General features: G+C 33.9%; 2 protein-coding genes across 2 annotated transcripts; one reads left to right on the forward strand and one right to left on the reverse strand.

Moving 5' to 3' along the window:
- The first annotated feature begins 59 nt into the window (after positions 1-59).
- LOC138883012 (uncharacterized) lies at positions 60-8,654 on the forward strand. Its single transcript, XM_070163665.1, has 5 exons — positions 60-342; positions 798-1,478; positions 1,817-1,922; positions 2,041-2,172; positions 8,435-8,654. Exons 1-5 carry the CDS (start codon positions 60-62, stop codon positions 8,652-8,654), a joined length of 1,422 nt encoding a protein of 473 aa, XP_070019766.1.
- A 908-nt stretch (positions 8,655-9,562) lies between these two features.
- Positions 9,563-17,219, reverse strand: LOC104235514 (linoleate 9S-lipoxygenase 6). Its single transcript, XM_009789302.2, has 9 exons — positions 16,951-17,219; positions 13,126-13,415; positions 12,235-12,475; positions 11,816-12,157; positions 11,654-11,739; positions 11,459-11,566; positions 11,074-11,378; positions 10,705-10,968; positions 9,563-10,602 (listed from the first exon to the last, which is right to left on the reverse strand). The coding sequence occupies exons 1-9, from the start codon at positions 17,144-17,146 to the stop codon at positions 9,849-9,851; spliced, it is 2,586 nt and encodes an 861-aa protein (XP_009787604.2). The 5' UTR covers positions 17,147-17,219; the 3' UTR covers positions 9,563-9,848.
- Between the last annotated feature and the right edge of the window lie 234 nt (positions 17,220-17,453).

Raw genomic sequence — 17,453 nt, forward strand, 5'->3', positions numbered from 1 at the left:
TTGGTCTGTGCAACGCCCCTGCTACATTTTAGCATTGTATGTCAGCAATTTTTTCTGACATGACTGAAAAATTTCTTGAAATTTTTATGGATGATTTCACACTCTTTGGCAAAACATTTGAAGATTGTCTTTACCACTTGACTTTAGTTCTTAAGAGATGTGAAAAGACAAACTTGATTCTGAATTGGAAAAAATGTCATTTTATGGTTACAGAGGGAATTATTTTAGGACATAAAATCACTGTTAATGGGATAGAAGTTGATAAGGCTAAAATTAATCTTATAGAAGGATTACCCCCTCCCACAACTGTTAAAGGCATTAGAAGCTTTCTAGGTCATGCAGGTTTTTACAGACGGTTCATAAAAGATTTTTCAAAAATTTCAAAACCTCTGACTATGAAAGATGTTAAGTTTTATTTTTCAGGTGATTGTATGATAGCTTTTAATAGCCTTAAGGAAAAATTATCAACTGCCCCTAGTTGTGTCCCCTGATTGGAGTCAACCTTTTGAGGTTATGTGTGATGCTAGTAATACGGCAGTTGGAGCTATTTTAGGCCAAATAAAGGATAAGATTTTTCGTCCTATTTACTATGCCAGTAGAACACTAAGTGAGGCTCAACTAAATTATGCCACAACAGAAAAAGAGTTACTGGCAGTAGTATTTGCATTTGATAAATTTCGTTCTTATTTGATAGGAATAAAGGTGACTGTTTTTACTGATCATGCAGCTTTAAAATACCTCTTAGCCAAAAAAAGATGCTTGACCTAGATTGTTAAGATGGATTTTACTTCTGCAAGAATTTGACCTTGAGATAAAAGAGAAAAAAGGAACAGAGAATCAGGTAGCTGACCATTTGTCTAGACTAAAAGACACTCCCCTTGAGTTCAACGAGATAAAAGAAGAATTTCCTGATGAACACATTTTTTCAATTGACTCTGTTGTGACTCAACTACCCTGGTTCGCAGATATTGCTAACTACTTGGTTGGAAGATGGACACTCCAAGATGCCTCTTACCAGCAGAGAAAAAGGCTTATTTCTGATGCTAAGTATTATTTGTGGAATGAACCTTACTTGTTTAAAATTTGTGCAGATAATATCATTAGGAGGTGTGTACCTGAAGAAAATATGACCAAAATTTTGTATCACTGTCATGATGGAGCAATTGGAGGTCATTATGCTGCAAACCGAACAACATTTAAAGTATTGGAGGCCGAATTTTTTCGGCCAACACTCTTCAAAGATGCCCGAGCATATGTTGCACAATGTGACAGGTGTCAGAAAATAGGTAATATCACTAAGAGAGATGAGATGTCATTGCAATCAATACAGGTATGTGAAATATTTGATGTTTGGGGAATAGATTTCATGGGTCATTTTCCTTCTTCTCATTCATTTGAATATATCCTTGTGGCTGTGGATTATGTATCAAGATGGGTTGAAGCCATCTCCACAAGGAAGAATGATGCTCATACAGTGTGTAATTTTCTTAGAAAAAATATTTCACTAGATTTGGCACACCTTGAGTCATTATTAGTGATCAAGGAACTCATTTCATGAATAGGCAATTTTCTACTTTACTATCAAAATATGGTGTGACTCACAAAACTGGAACACCATATCATGCTAAAACACAAGGGCAAGTTGAGGTTTCCAACCGCGAGTTAAAAAGAATTCTTGAAAAAACGGTTGGAATTTCAAGAAAAGACTGGTCTTTAAAATTAGATGACGCATTATGGGCATACCGAACGACTTTCAAAACGCCAATTGGAACATCCCCATATAAATTAGTCTTTGGAAAGGCTTGCCATTTGCCAGTTGAATTAGAACACAAAGCTTTTTGGGCACTGAAAGCATTAAACTTTGAATTAACCTCTGCTGGTAAAAAGAGATTTTTTCAGGTTAGTGAATTAGAAGAACTGAGGTTGGAAGCTTATGAAAATGCCAAAATATTCAAAGAAAAAACAAAAAATATGGCATGACAATTTGATCCAACAAAAAAGTTTCAAAAGTGGAGATCAAGTACTTCTTTACAATAGCAGGCTGAAGTTATTTCCAGAAAAATTAAAATCCAGGTGGACAGGTCCTTATAATGTTACAGATGTTACTCCATATGGGGCAATTGAAATTCAACAGATCAATGGAGGAGACAAATTTAAGGTAAATGGTCACAGGTTAAAGTTGTATTTTGGAGGACATTTTGAGCAACAACCATCGGTAACCTTGATAGCCTAAATATTCCGCTGTTAATAAGTCGAGCTGACGACATTAAACTCAGAATTATAATTTCGTTACCCATAGCCATTGAGGGTGAAGCAATGGAACCTCATAAGCCCAATATAATTTATACAAATAAATGCTTAACCAATTGATCTGGTTAATATCCAGATTATTGTACAACCGGGACATCCCATGAAGGCCTCTACAAAAACAGAGCCATCTATACAGGAGTAATTCCATGGTGGTCGGTATGCCTAAGTCACTGGTTGGTTAACCATCTGATTGTGTAAAATAATTATTGGCTCCGGTAAATTTTCTGGTTTATATCAAAACCAGGACCCCATGACTGTTAAGGTGTTAAATTAGTCCAATCTATTACACATAGAACATGTGTGGTTACAGTTTCTTTCAAGCTTTCTTCTGTGACTGTAAATTTGAAAGCTAAAAAGATTTTATTTTTAAAAAAAGTTCTTTAGTACTTTATGTATTTATAAAAAAACAAAAAAAGTTTTTAATTTTCGTAAATAAAGTACTACTTATATATAATTCTCTTTCATGGATTATTGTTTTACTGTGGGTATTAAATTCACAAAATAAGATCTCTTCATTTTTTGAATATTAACTCTTTCTTCTTGTATCACATCACTTCCAAGCTTATTATTCCAATTTTGTGAAAGCGAGGATTTGCATCTTCAACTCAAGAAATCATTGGAATTGAGAAGAGTTATGAACATCAACAGGTAGATTCAGTAATTCTTTACTAGAACTTGCTTAGAATGTTTGTCAAGGCGAAATAATAGTTGATACTAATTTTTGAAAAATGAATTAGACTTTCTTTGATTTCTTATTTTTGGCCTGAAAATGCAACCAAAACAAAAAATGTATCCCTAGTACCCAACGTTGAAGCCTGTAAACCATTCTTTCTTGTCACACCACAAGTTGAACTAGTAAATTATAGGTACCTTCGTATATGTAATTACTTCTTCCTAATTGTTTCTCTTCAGCTGAAAGTTCAAAGATGGAGCTTATAAAAAAAATTTGGCGGTAGAAAAGGCAAAAAAGCAGCATACATATAGATTCTTCATATATAGAGAAAACTCTATTGTACAGAAATAGACAAGAGGAGTTGCTCTGATGGTAAGCAACCTCCACTTCCAACCGAGAGGTTGTGAGTTCGAGTCTCCCCAAGAGCAAGGTGAGAAGTTCTTGGAGGGAAGGATGTCGAGGGTCTATTTGGAAACAACCTCTCTACCCCAGGGTAGGGGTAAGGTCTGCGTACACACTACCCTCCCCAGACCCCACTAAGTGGGATTATACTGGGTTGTTGTTGTTGTTGTTGTTGTCTATTGTACAGAAAGTATTATTTAAAAAAAATATATGAAGAAAAAGAAATTGCTTCAAATTTCAGAATATATATAGCTTCAATAGCTACAAATAAAAAAGTTACTATAAATATTTCTTTTATCCTACCAGCCTGAAGCCTAATATTACAAACCGAAAAAGCCCTAAAAGATTTCAACAAAATAGTGTTTAAACTACATTAGTGGCGATTTACATAATGAACAAGCCTATGGATAAAGAAGTATAATTCTTATTGATGGTGGCCATAAATTTATCAATTCTTAAGAGTCATAGGGAGAAGAAATACAAGTTCTTGCCAAAAAGAGATGGAATCATCAGAAGGGTAAATGTTTTGTGAGGTTGAAAAGGTTAATCAGTTTTAGAAAATGAGGAAATTCTTATCTTGAATAAATTTTCTTTCCACAAGGTAAACAATGATTTTTGAAGAGAGTTGTTCAAAATGAATAAATTAATTAATTAATTAAAAAAATGTTTTTTTCCTCGAGGACGAGTAAAAGTTCAAGTATGGGGGAATTTGATGAATATAAATTATTCATGTATTTTCGTACGTATAAATAAGGATTTTTAAATAAACCATGAATAAATATATTCGATTCTCCTATATTTTCTAACAAGTTCTGCAGAGGAAAGTTGAATTAAGGAAAGAGTATTACAAGCAAAACAAGGAGGAAAAAGAGCAATGCACGTGGTAAACAAGAGTGAATCAAATTTTGAAGTCACAACATGAAGTCTTGAAGTTACAACATCAACTTTTGAAGTCACAACTTCAAGACTTAAAGTTGCAACATCATCTCACATTTGCTACACATTTTCTATAAATAGACACTCATAATGTATTGTGAAAAATGTATCTTATGGAAGAAAACTAATTTTTGGTCTCTCTCTTTAGTATTTTCTACTAGTTGTCTTTCTTTTAGAAGAATAAGTTTCCTTCATAAGTTCTCTGTTCTAAATTAGTTTTTATTACTTAGTAATGGAGTAACTTCTTCTGTTGGGATAGTTGATGAAGCTTGATATATATAATACTATCTCAGTTTAATACATCTTTGGCTTGAAACTTTTTTTTTATATATTTTGTACTGTGACGTAATAATAGATTTAATTAATCATTATTATCACTTCTACATAGTTTTTATCTCTAAGTTATTTTTATACTGATTTTATAATTCTCACGAAGCAAAATTGATATATAATAACCAATGGATAAAACAATAGAGTGGGAGTAATTTTTAGTAAACTATTATTCCAAGTTCGTAAACTTGCTTGCCTCAGTTTTAATTATCACGGAGGAATTGTTGTAAGCATGATTATTGATTTTTTTAAATAAGAATATTCTCACGAAGGTTTTACTACCTCTTAGCACAATTCAAGCAAGAAAAATATTTCGGTCTAATCGTCACTAGTTTTAACTCAATTAATCACATAACCTCACGGAGTATTATTAATTGACTACTTCTTAGTGAGCTAAATATAATTGTATTAGCAATAAGCAATTATTCCTTAGAGAAATACATGTAAAAATTGAGATTTGTTTGTAATATATTATCAAGTGAATTCAACGATTCCCAACTCTTTTAAATTATAAATCTTCCGCAATTTCTTGGTTTTTATTTAAATAACTAACAAGTTTTAAACCTCACTCTCTTTTCATCAAATTGATTCTCTCAAATAGTAGTTGAAATATTAAAAGTCTGTAGCATAGATGTTCCAATCTCTGTAGGACGATATCATAAACTATACTAGAATTTGACAAAGCACGAGCAGGAAAATTCTATACACATTGGCCTCGTCAGCTAGTCGCGTTTGTGCAGCGCGATTGTGGGGGCCTTGTCGCGATCACGATGAGTACCCCCGAACAAAATTTACATGTTCTTTCATATTTTGTGCCCTAGACTTGGATATGGACAATTTTCTTGGAGATTTTCATACAAAGACTAAGGGGTATGTGGTTTCTACTCATTTTTTGTGTTATTTCAGGAATCTACATGACTTATTAACACCCAAAATATGAAATTTTGAGATGAAATTTGGGATTTTCGTCCACTTTAAGAGAGTGTATTTTGCGAAGTTGAGTACAGATTTGGACTCGATTTTATAATTTAATAACATATTTTGACTCAAAAGGCTATGGGTGTCATCGAGATTAGGTATCGATTTCATATTTCGAGCACACGGGCCCGGGTTGACTTTTGTTGACTTTTTTCAATAATTGATATTATTTGCTACATGCGGGGGTGATGTATATATGAGGTGATTAGGTATCGGTTTCATATTTCGAGCGCACGGGCCCGAGTTGGCGTTTGTTGACTTTTTCCAATAATTGATATTGTTTGCTACATGCGGGGGTGATGTATATATGAGGTGACGAGCTATATACATGTACCATAGATTTTCATGCTTGGGGATAGATTCTAGATTACTTTATGCTTTGTTTGATTGTGTGTTCTATTTGATTCTACGTTTCACTCAATTGATTGACTACATGAGCACAATAGATCATGCTAGAGTTAATATTGAGACTAATGATACCTTATTTTGAGCATGATAACTATTCTTGAGATTGTTGATATACTTGATTTAGATGTAGTCACGCGTATGTTATGAACACACATTCGTACTTGGTATTCTTGTGTTATTCCTTAAATTGAAGTATGATTATTTAGTTTTCTTTACCCACGTTAAAGGCTATGAAGTGGCTTTTAATGCTTATTTGGGAATGATAATTATTTGAATGACGTATTACATATTGGGTCCGTTGTCATACATACGTATACGCATAAATCTCACTTAGGGATCATTCCTTGTATATATACATATATCCATACATGGTTATATCTTTGTCCATATGCATTATATATGCTTATATCTTATTTATACATTCCTGCATATGGTTCTCTATTACAACTCCAAATTCCGACCATAGGGTCGTGATGACGCCTAATATCCACTTGCTAGGCAAGTCAACATTAGCACAATAACTAAAGTAGCTTAACAATAAAAGAGGCATTAATACTAATGAAAGTGTGATTAGCACAAACGGATAATAAATGTACAACTATCATTGTCTAAAAACTATTCCCAGAATGTGGTATCACAAGTACATGAGCTACTAGAATACTACATATAAAGTGTGAAATAAAATACAAAGTTGTCCGATAAAAGATAAACAACATAGAAGATAGGAAGTGGACTCTAGGTTCTTCGATCACCAAGCAGTACTACCTCAAGTCTCCTGGAAGAAGAAGATCCTAGCAATCACCGTTGAGCGCTAATGAGACCAACACTAGGATCTGTACAAAAGGTGCAGAAATGTAGTATGAGTACAACTGACCTCATGTACTCAGTAAGTATCGAGCCTAACCTCGACCAAGTAGGGACGAGGCTATGACAAGACATTCACTATAAACTTGTACGAGTAATAAGCAGAAAAGCAATAACGAAATAGAGAAACGAATAACCACATGATAGCCAGAATAAGAAATAAATGACAGAAGACCCCAAAATATCATCACCTCAGAGTTACAATGCGGTTTCAGAATATAACAACCAAGAATAACTACAATACATCCTTTCTGTTGTAGCGCAAAACCCGATCCACATATCAATACCAATACTATTGAGGCGTGCAACCCGGTCCCCTCCCTTCCTTAGAAATACTTCTCAAAACGATCAAAATCAAGTCAAATATTATCTAAGGAAGTCAAATTCTAAAAGAAATATCCTCAATCAATAAAGGTTCAATCTTTGAAGAAATTTTAAAAGTCAAAAGAAATTCAACCCGGGTCCACATGATTGAAATCCAAAATTAAGCCCAAATCCCGATAACCCATACCACGAGTCCAAATATATAATTAGTCTTGAGATTCGATCTCAAATCGAGGTCTAAATCTCTAAATACACAATGTTAAGTTACTACACCAAAACCCTATCTCTACACTTTAAAATCCAAATTTAGAATAAAAATCTACGGGTAATAATAAAAACTAATCAAAAATAAGTTAAAGTTACTAACCGTAGAAGATGAGAAGAAAATCCTCTTTTAATGAAGTCTAAGTCTCAAAAATAGAATAAAGTAAGCTAATCTCAGAACCCTTCCTTCATAACCCATATGCAGATAACGCAATTGCGAACTCTTCCTCATAATTGCCTAGCTCGCAAGTTGAACAAGTGCTCACAAACCTCACAAAGCGAGGGGACATTTGCAAATGTGAACCTTACATTTGCGAGCTGTTGTTAGCAATTGCAACAACAATAGTACCAACAATGGACAATTTCTCAAAATTGTCCGAAACAATCCCAAAACTCACCGAAATCCCGGGGATCCTATTTAATAATCCAAACAAGTATATAAACCTAACATTGTTTGTTAGCTTAAAACATAAAAACAACATTATTAAAAATAAAGAATCAAGCATCAAAACTCAAGAATTTCAAATGTACACAACTCAAATTTCTATGTTTAGACTAGAAGCGTTCCAAACATACATAAAAGTCCAAAATCATCATCTAAAGCTAGCTGAACTATCAAATCATCAATTTGTATTCATTTATACAAAAGTCAACCATTGATCAACTCCAACAACTAAAAGCTTCCAAATCGAGAATTCTTTTTCCAAAACTCTTCCGAACTTCTCGAAAATCAAAATCAACCATGCATGCAAGACATAAATATCAAAATGAACCTACTAAAAGTCTCGAATCGCAAAACACAATGCTAGAAGTGAAAACGATGGTTCGGATCGTTACACACTGTCACAAAAGTATAAGAAACTGCTTTGCTGGAGGCCGTTGAGTATTATATATCTCATCATATACATTATTTCATATTGCAAACTAACCTTTTGCTTTTTGAAGAAATGTACTTGAGAGGACAGGGAAATCATCTTGGAGAATAGCTACTTTGATAGAAGAGATTTTGGAATATATGTTCAGGTTTTGCATATCTTCAGAGAGGGTAATGCACTTGATGACCCACTTGGATGATGAAGTACTAGATCATGGCAATGTTATTTGCAATTCTTTTGTGGAACTGGATGTCAGGGGAAGAAGGATACTTAATAGTGATAAGCTATAATGTCCACATTTGAGGGTGAGGGCTGCCAAGAGATGAAGACATGACACATAGGAGGGAGATGTATTTTCTTGGGATACTTGGCCATCATGTTCAAGTACTAAGGGGGGACAACATGGGTGTCTCTTTTAGAACTAAAACAAAATATTTTTTTGCAGTTACTATCAATATACAAAAGCTCAGTAGTTTGATAGCTTGTTATTCAAAGATATTGCCAAGGTTTTATCAATAGAACAGTGTTTAGAAGGTACCAATTTTTCAAGGATTTGACCCATTGCAACAATTCTCAATACATTTAGTAGTGGTATACCTGGTATACCAGGGTGAGGAAGTCGCCGTTTTGGCCCGGGATTGATCAATGCTGCAATTTTCAGAAGTTGCAAGGGTACTGTCTAATTCTTACTCAATGGAACAATGTTCATGATTCGCTAGGTTATGCATCCAGTTTTACGCGATGCTGTTCACTACATACATGGAGATGCAAGTTACAGTATAGTGAAATATATTCCTATGATTAACATCTTTATAGCAGAAAAGAAAGGGATTACGAATTGCTGACTACTGTGGCTACTATTTCTGTCTATACTACATGGCTTTCAACAAGCAGGAAGGAACTCAATATCTTCTACATTTTGGTTATGGAATTTCCCAGTTTGATATGTCAACGTTACATTCGGATACTATTTTTATGGTACTAGCTTACTTTGATTATATTATGCAGTTTAGATCACTTTGTACAACCAAAAAAGAGTATTATGTGTTCTATTTTGATAAAAGGTATTATATAAAGTCTTGACTCATATTTGTTTTTTGTAAGATAATGTTTGAAAAAATTATAAATTATAACCCCGAGGCATCATACCTAGTGGATTGGCGGTAAATAAAAAAAAAGAAAAAGAGCAGAAAGCAAATAAAGAAGATAATTTTAATACATGATTCTGAGATGCATATCACTAATACTCAGAATAATTACAAGTTGCAGAATATACAGGATTTATTATCTGCATTATTCTCCCAACAAACTGGAACCAAATGACAGGTTGTGCTAAAAGGAAAATAAATCAAACATATAGAAATAAGGCAAATAAACTTAAAAGTAATGAAACATCATTACAAGATTTATTGAAACACCAGCTTTCTTCATTCTCCATTCTCCATTTGCAGACTTGTTCACATGGCTCATTACTATAATAAGGTTTATATAGAGACACTGTTAGGAATTCCTTTGCCTGTTAGTCCCCCTTCGCTTGTTGGGAAGAGTAGTGTGTACGGAGCCTTAATAGGCCCTGACCTGTTCCTCCATATCTGGTCACCATTCATTTCTATTATCCGATTTTCAATGTCACTCAACTTGTTGCCGAATCTCTCAAAAGCAGCAAGGGGTACTTCGTCGTTTGTCCATTTAGGGGAGTCCCTCTGTCCGAGGTAAATTTCATCTGAAGTATGTCTTGATAATATCTCTATAAGGGAAACACCAAGCAGTGTCTGCAATTGAGCAGTGATTGTTCTTAGGAATGCCTTATCAGGATTTGTCTTTAGCAATTCATACTCAGAAGTTCCTGGCTCTGGCATCAATCTTCGACTTACTGTAGGACGATTTGGGAGATAACCTGCATAAGGATACTGACCAAAATTGACTGCTGCATGAAGTGCAGAAGCTGTCCATATAATGATGGTGCAAGAATCTATTAGCTCTTGGCAATTTTCCATTTTAGGCCACCATGGTTCATCTTTTAGGTCACCATGTCCCTCTTCGCGGAGTTCCTTCCACCAAGCTTGGAGTTCATTGTCTTTTAGAATTGAGTCATCAGATTTATAATAGAAGCTGCAATATTCTGTTACCCAACTTTTGATCGCTGACCATATTTCTAAACCATCCACAGCGTATGGGTAGTCCTGTATCAACAAACGAATGCCATGGGGGGAACTCGAGTCCTCAACTGCCATTCCTCTGAAATCAAATTATGATATTATGGTCATATAATTAAGCAAGCTCGAACAACCTATAAAGGTTAGTCCTGAAATTTGATGAAGCTTGTCATTTATTACGTACCTTTTAACAAGATCAGTGGGAAGTGCTTGATCAGGGAAAATCCAGTTTTTGTAAACCACAGCTGACATTTCCATGGCATATTTGGAAGGAAAAACTGTACTCTCAAGAACTCCACCAGCATTGATTAGGATTTGTCTTGCCATAGCATTTATGTTCATTGTGTCACGGAAGTGAGGATGCAAAAGCTTATGAATCGGGTGAAGCACACTTAATTGCCTATTTGTTGCAATCACAAATGGCTCAATCACAGCATGTGTATTCAACCTACAAAGATGACCAGATCGATGTCTTAGAATAGTGCTAATATTTGAGTGTTGTTATTGTATGTCATAAATTCATAAATAGAGAAGCCTTTTGAAAGGATATTACCAATGACTAATTAGCTGATGAACACCTGAGTCATTCACTGCAACATAAGCTTTAGCCAGTTCCCAGATGGAGCCCTCGACACCTTCACCAGCTGGGGTATACACTTTGCTAATAGCACCAAATTGGTCTCCATCTGGATGTGGCAAACTTAGTTCAATTGCTAGCGGCTTCAAAGATCCGTTATCTTGAAAGAAGAGCAATGTTCTTGAGGCATAGGTTTTTGTTGTTGTCGCGTTTATTCTCCTCAAATATGGCATAATGGTATCATGGTGGTTCAGTATGAAAAGCCTATTACTCTTGATTGCCTTCCAAAAACAAAAAGGGCAAAATCCTTATTTGTCAAAGGAGTCTAAGTTAATTGTAGGAACTAGGTGTGAAAAATTACCTCATCAATTGTTAGTCCATCCAACCTATCCTCTATGTGTTGTATGGTAATTGTACTATCTTGATTACCATATACTTGAGGATCCAACTTGCTTTTTGGAGGAAATTCCTACAAATAAGACACAAATATTTTATCCACAGGGAGACTAGAGAAAAACACAATAAAGAGTTGGTCCCAGCCTTATTCCCAGCTTACTTGGAGATTTCTGATTATGACAGGATTCACACCAGCCAACATTTCTCTTCCAAATTCTTCATCAGTTCTCCATGCAGTTTTATCCTCTATATAAAATATACAGCCAAATTATACATCCAAAAGTGTTAGGTGTAGTTATTAGGATGTAAGTAATGTTAGTACCTTTAATAACCAAAGGTGTGGGGAATTTCATTATTCCTTCACCGTCAGTTCGAAGAAGTTCTTTTACCATCTCAAGAGGAATGGAACTAATGAGAGCTTTAAATAAAGGGCCTTGAGGAAGCTTGATGCCTCCTTCATAGAGTCTGAGCACATCCTCAAAACTGTCAAACTCGTTAGGGGTGCTATCGAACAGCGCATGTAATTCAGGGAGGATGAATTGAACCATGGATTTCAAAGCATAAGTTAGGAAATCTGATAACTTCAAGTGTCCAAAACGTTCGTCTCTTGGTACATAGATGTCTAAGCTCAAAAGCAGTGGAATCCTGCTTTCACTTTCAGGATCTAACAAAAAAGGCCATGTCACTGAACTAAACATGTTTGGTAATTATATAAAAAATGAAGTTAAAATACTAATTAACCTGTTCTTGTTGGTGGTCTGCCTGTTCTTCCTCTTCGAGGGTACGGGTAGTCAGAGGAGCCACCCAAGATAGGTCTGACATGTTGTGCACCTTGGTCAGGATCACCTAAGTCATTATAGAAAGCATAGTCATAAACCCTGTCCCAAGCCTCAAGCTTTCCTGTCCCATCTCCTCTTAATGTCAGTAATTCGTTTTCTCTGTATTTGCGCAAAGGTGCTGGTGTTTCACTTGGAAGATATGTCTGCATCAACAAACAAACACATTAATGTTACTCCCTCCGTTCCAATTTATGTGAACGTAACTTTGAGAGGTGGTTTTGCTAGAATAGGCAATAATGAGATCACTGTTTTAGTAAATGATGCGGAGAAGGGTAGTAACATTGATCCACAAGAAAGCTCAGCAAACTCTTGAACTAGCAGAAGCTAATGTGAAAAAGGCTGAAGGAAGGAGACAAAAAATTGAGGCAAATCTAGCACTCCGACGAGCTAGAACACGGGTGGAGGCTATCAATCCGATTTCATAACTAGTTGGTACTTTCGAATAATAAAAACAAAGTTCTGTTTCTAATCCTATTTAGATTTTGTCGGGTGAATACAATCAAACAGAATCCAATTCTGATGCAAAAATTCAAATTCAACTGGGCACGGAGTTTAAGAAAAAATGAAACTTTTGTAATTTGTGGTCCTAAACAAGTCAAAAAGGGGCTCATAGTATTTGTGTGGTTTATAAAAGAAATTGTAACTTTAAGCTAAATTGTTTCCAAATTTAGAAATGAGTCATTCTTTTTGGAACGGACCAAAAAGAAAATAGATACACATAAACTGGAACGGAGGGAGTAATTTTTTTGTTCCATTTACGTGCATGCCTAAATACTCGAACGAGTAACCATACCTTATTTGCAAAGAAGATGCGGTCCGACTTGTATTTATTTGCAGGATAAACCCAAGAATTACAGACAAAATGAACCTTGCCATGATTGGGAACATCTTCAAGGGTAACTGACTTGAGGAAGAACTCAGTGAAATGCAAATTCTTGATAATGAATGCACCTGGAAGCCCAAACTCCTCGTCCCAATCAAATGTGACACCATAGGCTGATTCACCTGCTGTTAATGGGGTTATGGTAGTGAGCCAGTTCTCCAAGTAGGCTGGATTGCTGTGTTTGCCTTGTAAATCATTTGCTGCAATGTTGGATAAATTTGTAAATCTTTGGCTACTGAGACTGATGGTAAAAAATCGACACAAATGATATAGGCCGATTGTCGGTTTATTAAGAAAAGAATTTAAGGTATATACCCGGACAGTGTAATTATTTGTTTACATCATCATTATAGTTTAATATGCTATAATATTTTACTTACTATTTATTATAAATTATTAATTAAATTAATTAGAATTACCTGCAATTACTTTTTAAATAAACAGATAGTGTAAATATTATTTTTCACCATTGTGCATATAACTCTTAAATAAATTTTGCGAAAGATCACATGCAGAATGTTGGGGACATTCTTTAGGTCTAAAGACTAATTTGAGTAAAAAATAATACATACACTGCTCTAAAGAAAGTTATATACAAATATTTTTGCCAACTTTGTTTTCAATTTTGTCCAATAATTTAGAATTTTATTTATTAGATTTTCCATAAGGGAGAGTCGTACGTGATAAAGATTGATGTCCCTTATTGAAGCGAAACCGCTGAGGTGATGTGACCTTTTTGTGCAAATGAAAGGGCAACAATTATGACTAAAATATACTTAAAAACAATGGAGGAGATAAATCATTCTTCTTTCTTATCAAAATTGTCAGATAAAACGGAGGTTTAGATTAGCTAATTCCTCCGCCACCACCAACCAAGTAGATTGTCTTAATAAACAACTCTCTGCACCACAATTATGTATTTCTTCCGGTTCATTAAGAAAATACTAAATTCTATACAAAAATACCTACTATGACTAAACTACCCCTAATTAAATATTTAATGTGAGGAGTAAGAAAACTTTTTAGGAATATGTACATAGGAGTTATTTTGTAAAAACAAATTAAATTCTTTCTTTATTACATAACTGGACACTTATTTTGAACCAAAATGAAAAAGTAAATTGGTCATGAACCGGAGGGAGTAAACAAGAGAGAGAGAGTACACGATCTCTTCTCATTTATTCTAATTTTACACGTTAGGAAGGTCATTATTCACTGCCTTGTTTACTTGGTTTGAGATAACTCATTGGCTAGTATTCTATAATCAGCAATTAATAAATTAAGTGACAAGATAGATCTTATGTGTCACGCGGCTTAATAAAACTAATGTCTGTATCAACTATACGTATGTAATATTCAACATATATCAATAGTAGGTAATAGGGGTGACAAACGGTCGGTCGGATCAGGTCGGATATGAGTGGGTCAAAATGGGTGATCTAAACAACGGATAAAATATCCGACCCCACCCATCCATATTATTAATGACTTCTTGAATATGATTGCTTTTGAGAGAATTACTAGTCTTCCAAAGTACTAAGGAACTTTTGAGAGAATTACTAGTCTTCCAAAGTACTAAGGAACTCCCAATTTAAGTTTTTGCAAATGTACTTATTGATTATCCATTTTTTAAGTGAATAATATGGATCTTATTCATATTTGACCCACTTTCCAAAAGAACAAAGTGATGGGGAATTTGAAGCTCTAAACACTAAGGGTCTGTTTCGAAAGCATCAGGTAATTGGAATTTTGTAAGAATATCATGGACTGCATGTTTGATAAAATGATTAATATTTATAAATAATGGCATAACGTTACTCAAATATTTTACAAAAATATTAATCTATCAATTCTAACTAAAAAATGAATAGCATGCAATCTGAATTAATAAGTGAATACTACTAAAGCAAATAAAATAGAAGCGAAAATATAACATAAATTCAAAATTCAAAAGAAATTAACATAATACTCTTATGTAAAATTACAATATAACATAAAATAAGTTAACATAATTTAAGTAAACATAATTCAAAAGAAAAGGAAAAGTAAATCTATAACCTTATTCAATAACAATTTTCTACTTTAATGACATCACCCATTACATGTTCAATTTATTAATGATTTAGTATTTCTAGTATTAGGAGGCGTAGTTTCAAAACTCCAATACACAATTATGCTAAATGGAAAAATAAAAAATATGGGTGACTACATGGAATGACAAAAAATAAAGGTTGAAAAATGAGAACTTTATTCAAATATTAAAAAGTGATCTATTAGTTTAACATAGTTAAGTTTTCATATAACATCTATCTAATAACAAAGTTATTACATCACTCATTATAAGTCATGTTTGTGGTGACTTATTTTTTCTAAGATTAAGATGTATAATTTTTAGAAATATAACAATAATAACATCCTGCTAATTATATCATGTATTTACCAGCAATTGTCAGTTTTCTCTTGAGAATTGCAGAGGGTAATTATACGGAATTACATGTTGACCAAGTAAAAGCAGACAAATATGCTAAAATTGTGTGATTACACCAAATTACAACCAAATTCAATTAGAGGATGACTTTCCACACGAGCCCTAAAAGTTAACAAACAAAATTTGGAAGGAAAACGTGCTAACTTTTCACCGGTACTAAAAGAGATTTTTGAAGTTTAATTTATAATCCGTTATTTTTAGTCTAATAATCTTGTGTAATATAAGCATTACTAAACTTTGTTGTCTAGAATCAAATTAGCTCAAATATATTTAGCTTAAGCTTTTTTTAGATATATGTCAAATATAATCCCTTTAAACATTTTTCCAAGTGGTGAAAGTAGTTCCAAACTAACCTTTAGCACCAAAATTATCTACATATTACAGGAATCGACCTAGAAGACTCTTAAAATTTGAACGCCAAGTACTTATAAGAGTAAAATTATCAACCACAAGAGCCATAGTAGGGATCAAGAAGTATCATTTCTCTTTCAGAGATACTTTACACTTACAGTATTCCCTACAAGTAGACTACTCTATAGTTGTTACATGGAAATAGTTTATAATTAAAGACTTACTATAATTTTAGTAGTAGCGGTCAATACTCCTTTTTTATCTTAAAACCCCCCATAATAGTATTCCAAACAACTTGTTCATAATAAGAATAGTAGAAGTGAAACACATTTTTTATCTGTTTCGTTTATGTGACACTCTTTAATTTCTAATCTGTTCCAAACGACATATTATTATTCTTAGAAACAATTAACTTGAGCGCCTTATTTTGTCCATAATAACTTGATGTTATAGCCAGTAGCGGAACTAGCCTAGAGGAAGAGGGGGTTCAATCCTCGCTAAAAATTATACTGGTAAAAGGGTACAAACTAATTATTTTTTATATATATACATAAGCTCTTGAATTCCTTTGATACGAGAAAAAGTTCGAGCAAAATGGCAAAGTAGGTTCAAAAATTGCTTTAGATCACAAGCTTAAAACGTATGTGCGACATTTTTGAATCCCATTTTATAAAATTCTGGCCAGTTACCATCACAAATATATCGTTCCAAGTTCCAAAAGCATATCTTCTTTATTTTAGACTCCCTCTCCAATCAAACACCATCACTTAGAAGGAGACTGAGAGTGTAAAAAACAAGACAAATTTATATATATGTGTTACTGAGTTGTGAATTTTGATGCTGTAGTTCACTTGCTGATAAATATTTAGCATCCACATAAAGAGCAGAGAACTTACCTGGATCACCATGAGCAGAACTGATCAATTGCAAAGAGACCTTCTGGCCAAGGAACTCGAGAACTCCATCAACAACGGAGCCAGCGATATCAGTAAAGTCTAAAGCATTCTTCTTCATCATCACCACAATTCCTTTCACTTTCTTTGAGTCATTATGCCCAATCAGTCCATCAACAATATTCTTTATCGGAAACATGATGATACAATCTCGGCGCTAAATAAGGGAGAGTAAGAATGAAATATAGAAAGAGATGATTTTTGTTGTGAAGTTTCAATGCAATGAGTCTCGTATTTATAGCAAGAAACTACTAGCTAGCAAGAAAGCAAATATTAAAAAACAAAAGAACAATAGCCAAATCTATGTTCCACGTTTTTATTCTGTATTATGCTTTCCATATTTCATGTGTTTTAAAATTGTATTTGTCTTTTTTTTGGAGAAGTTTTGCAGCACATGAACTGGTTTCTATTTTTGTTTTCCTTTATGAATTTGTACTGTTATTTAA

This window comes from Nicotiana sylvestris, chromosome 12, assembly GCF_000393655.2.
Source record: "Nicotiana sylvestris chromosome 12, ASM39365v2, whole genome shotgun sequence".
Taxonomy (NCBI): Eukaryota; Viridiplantae; Streptophyta; class Magnoliopsida; order Solanales; family Solanaceae; genus Nicotiana; species Nicotiana sylvestris.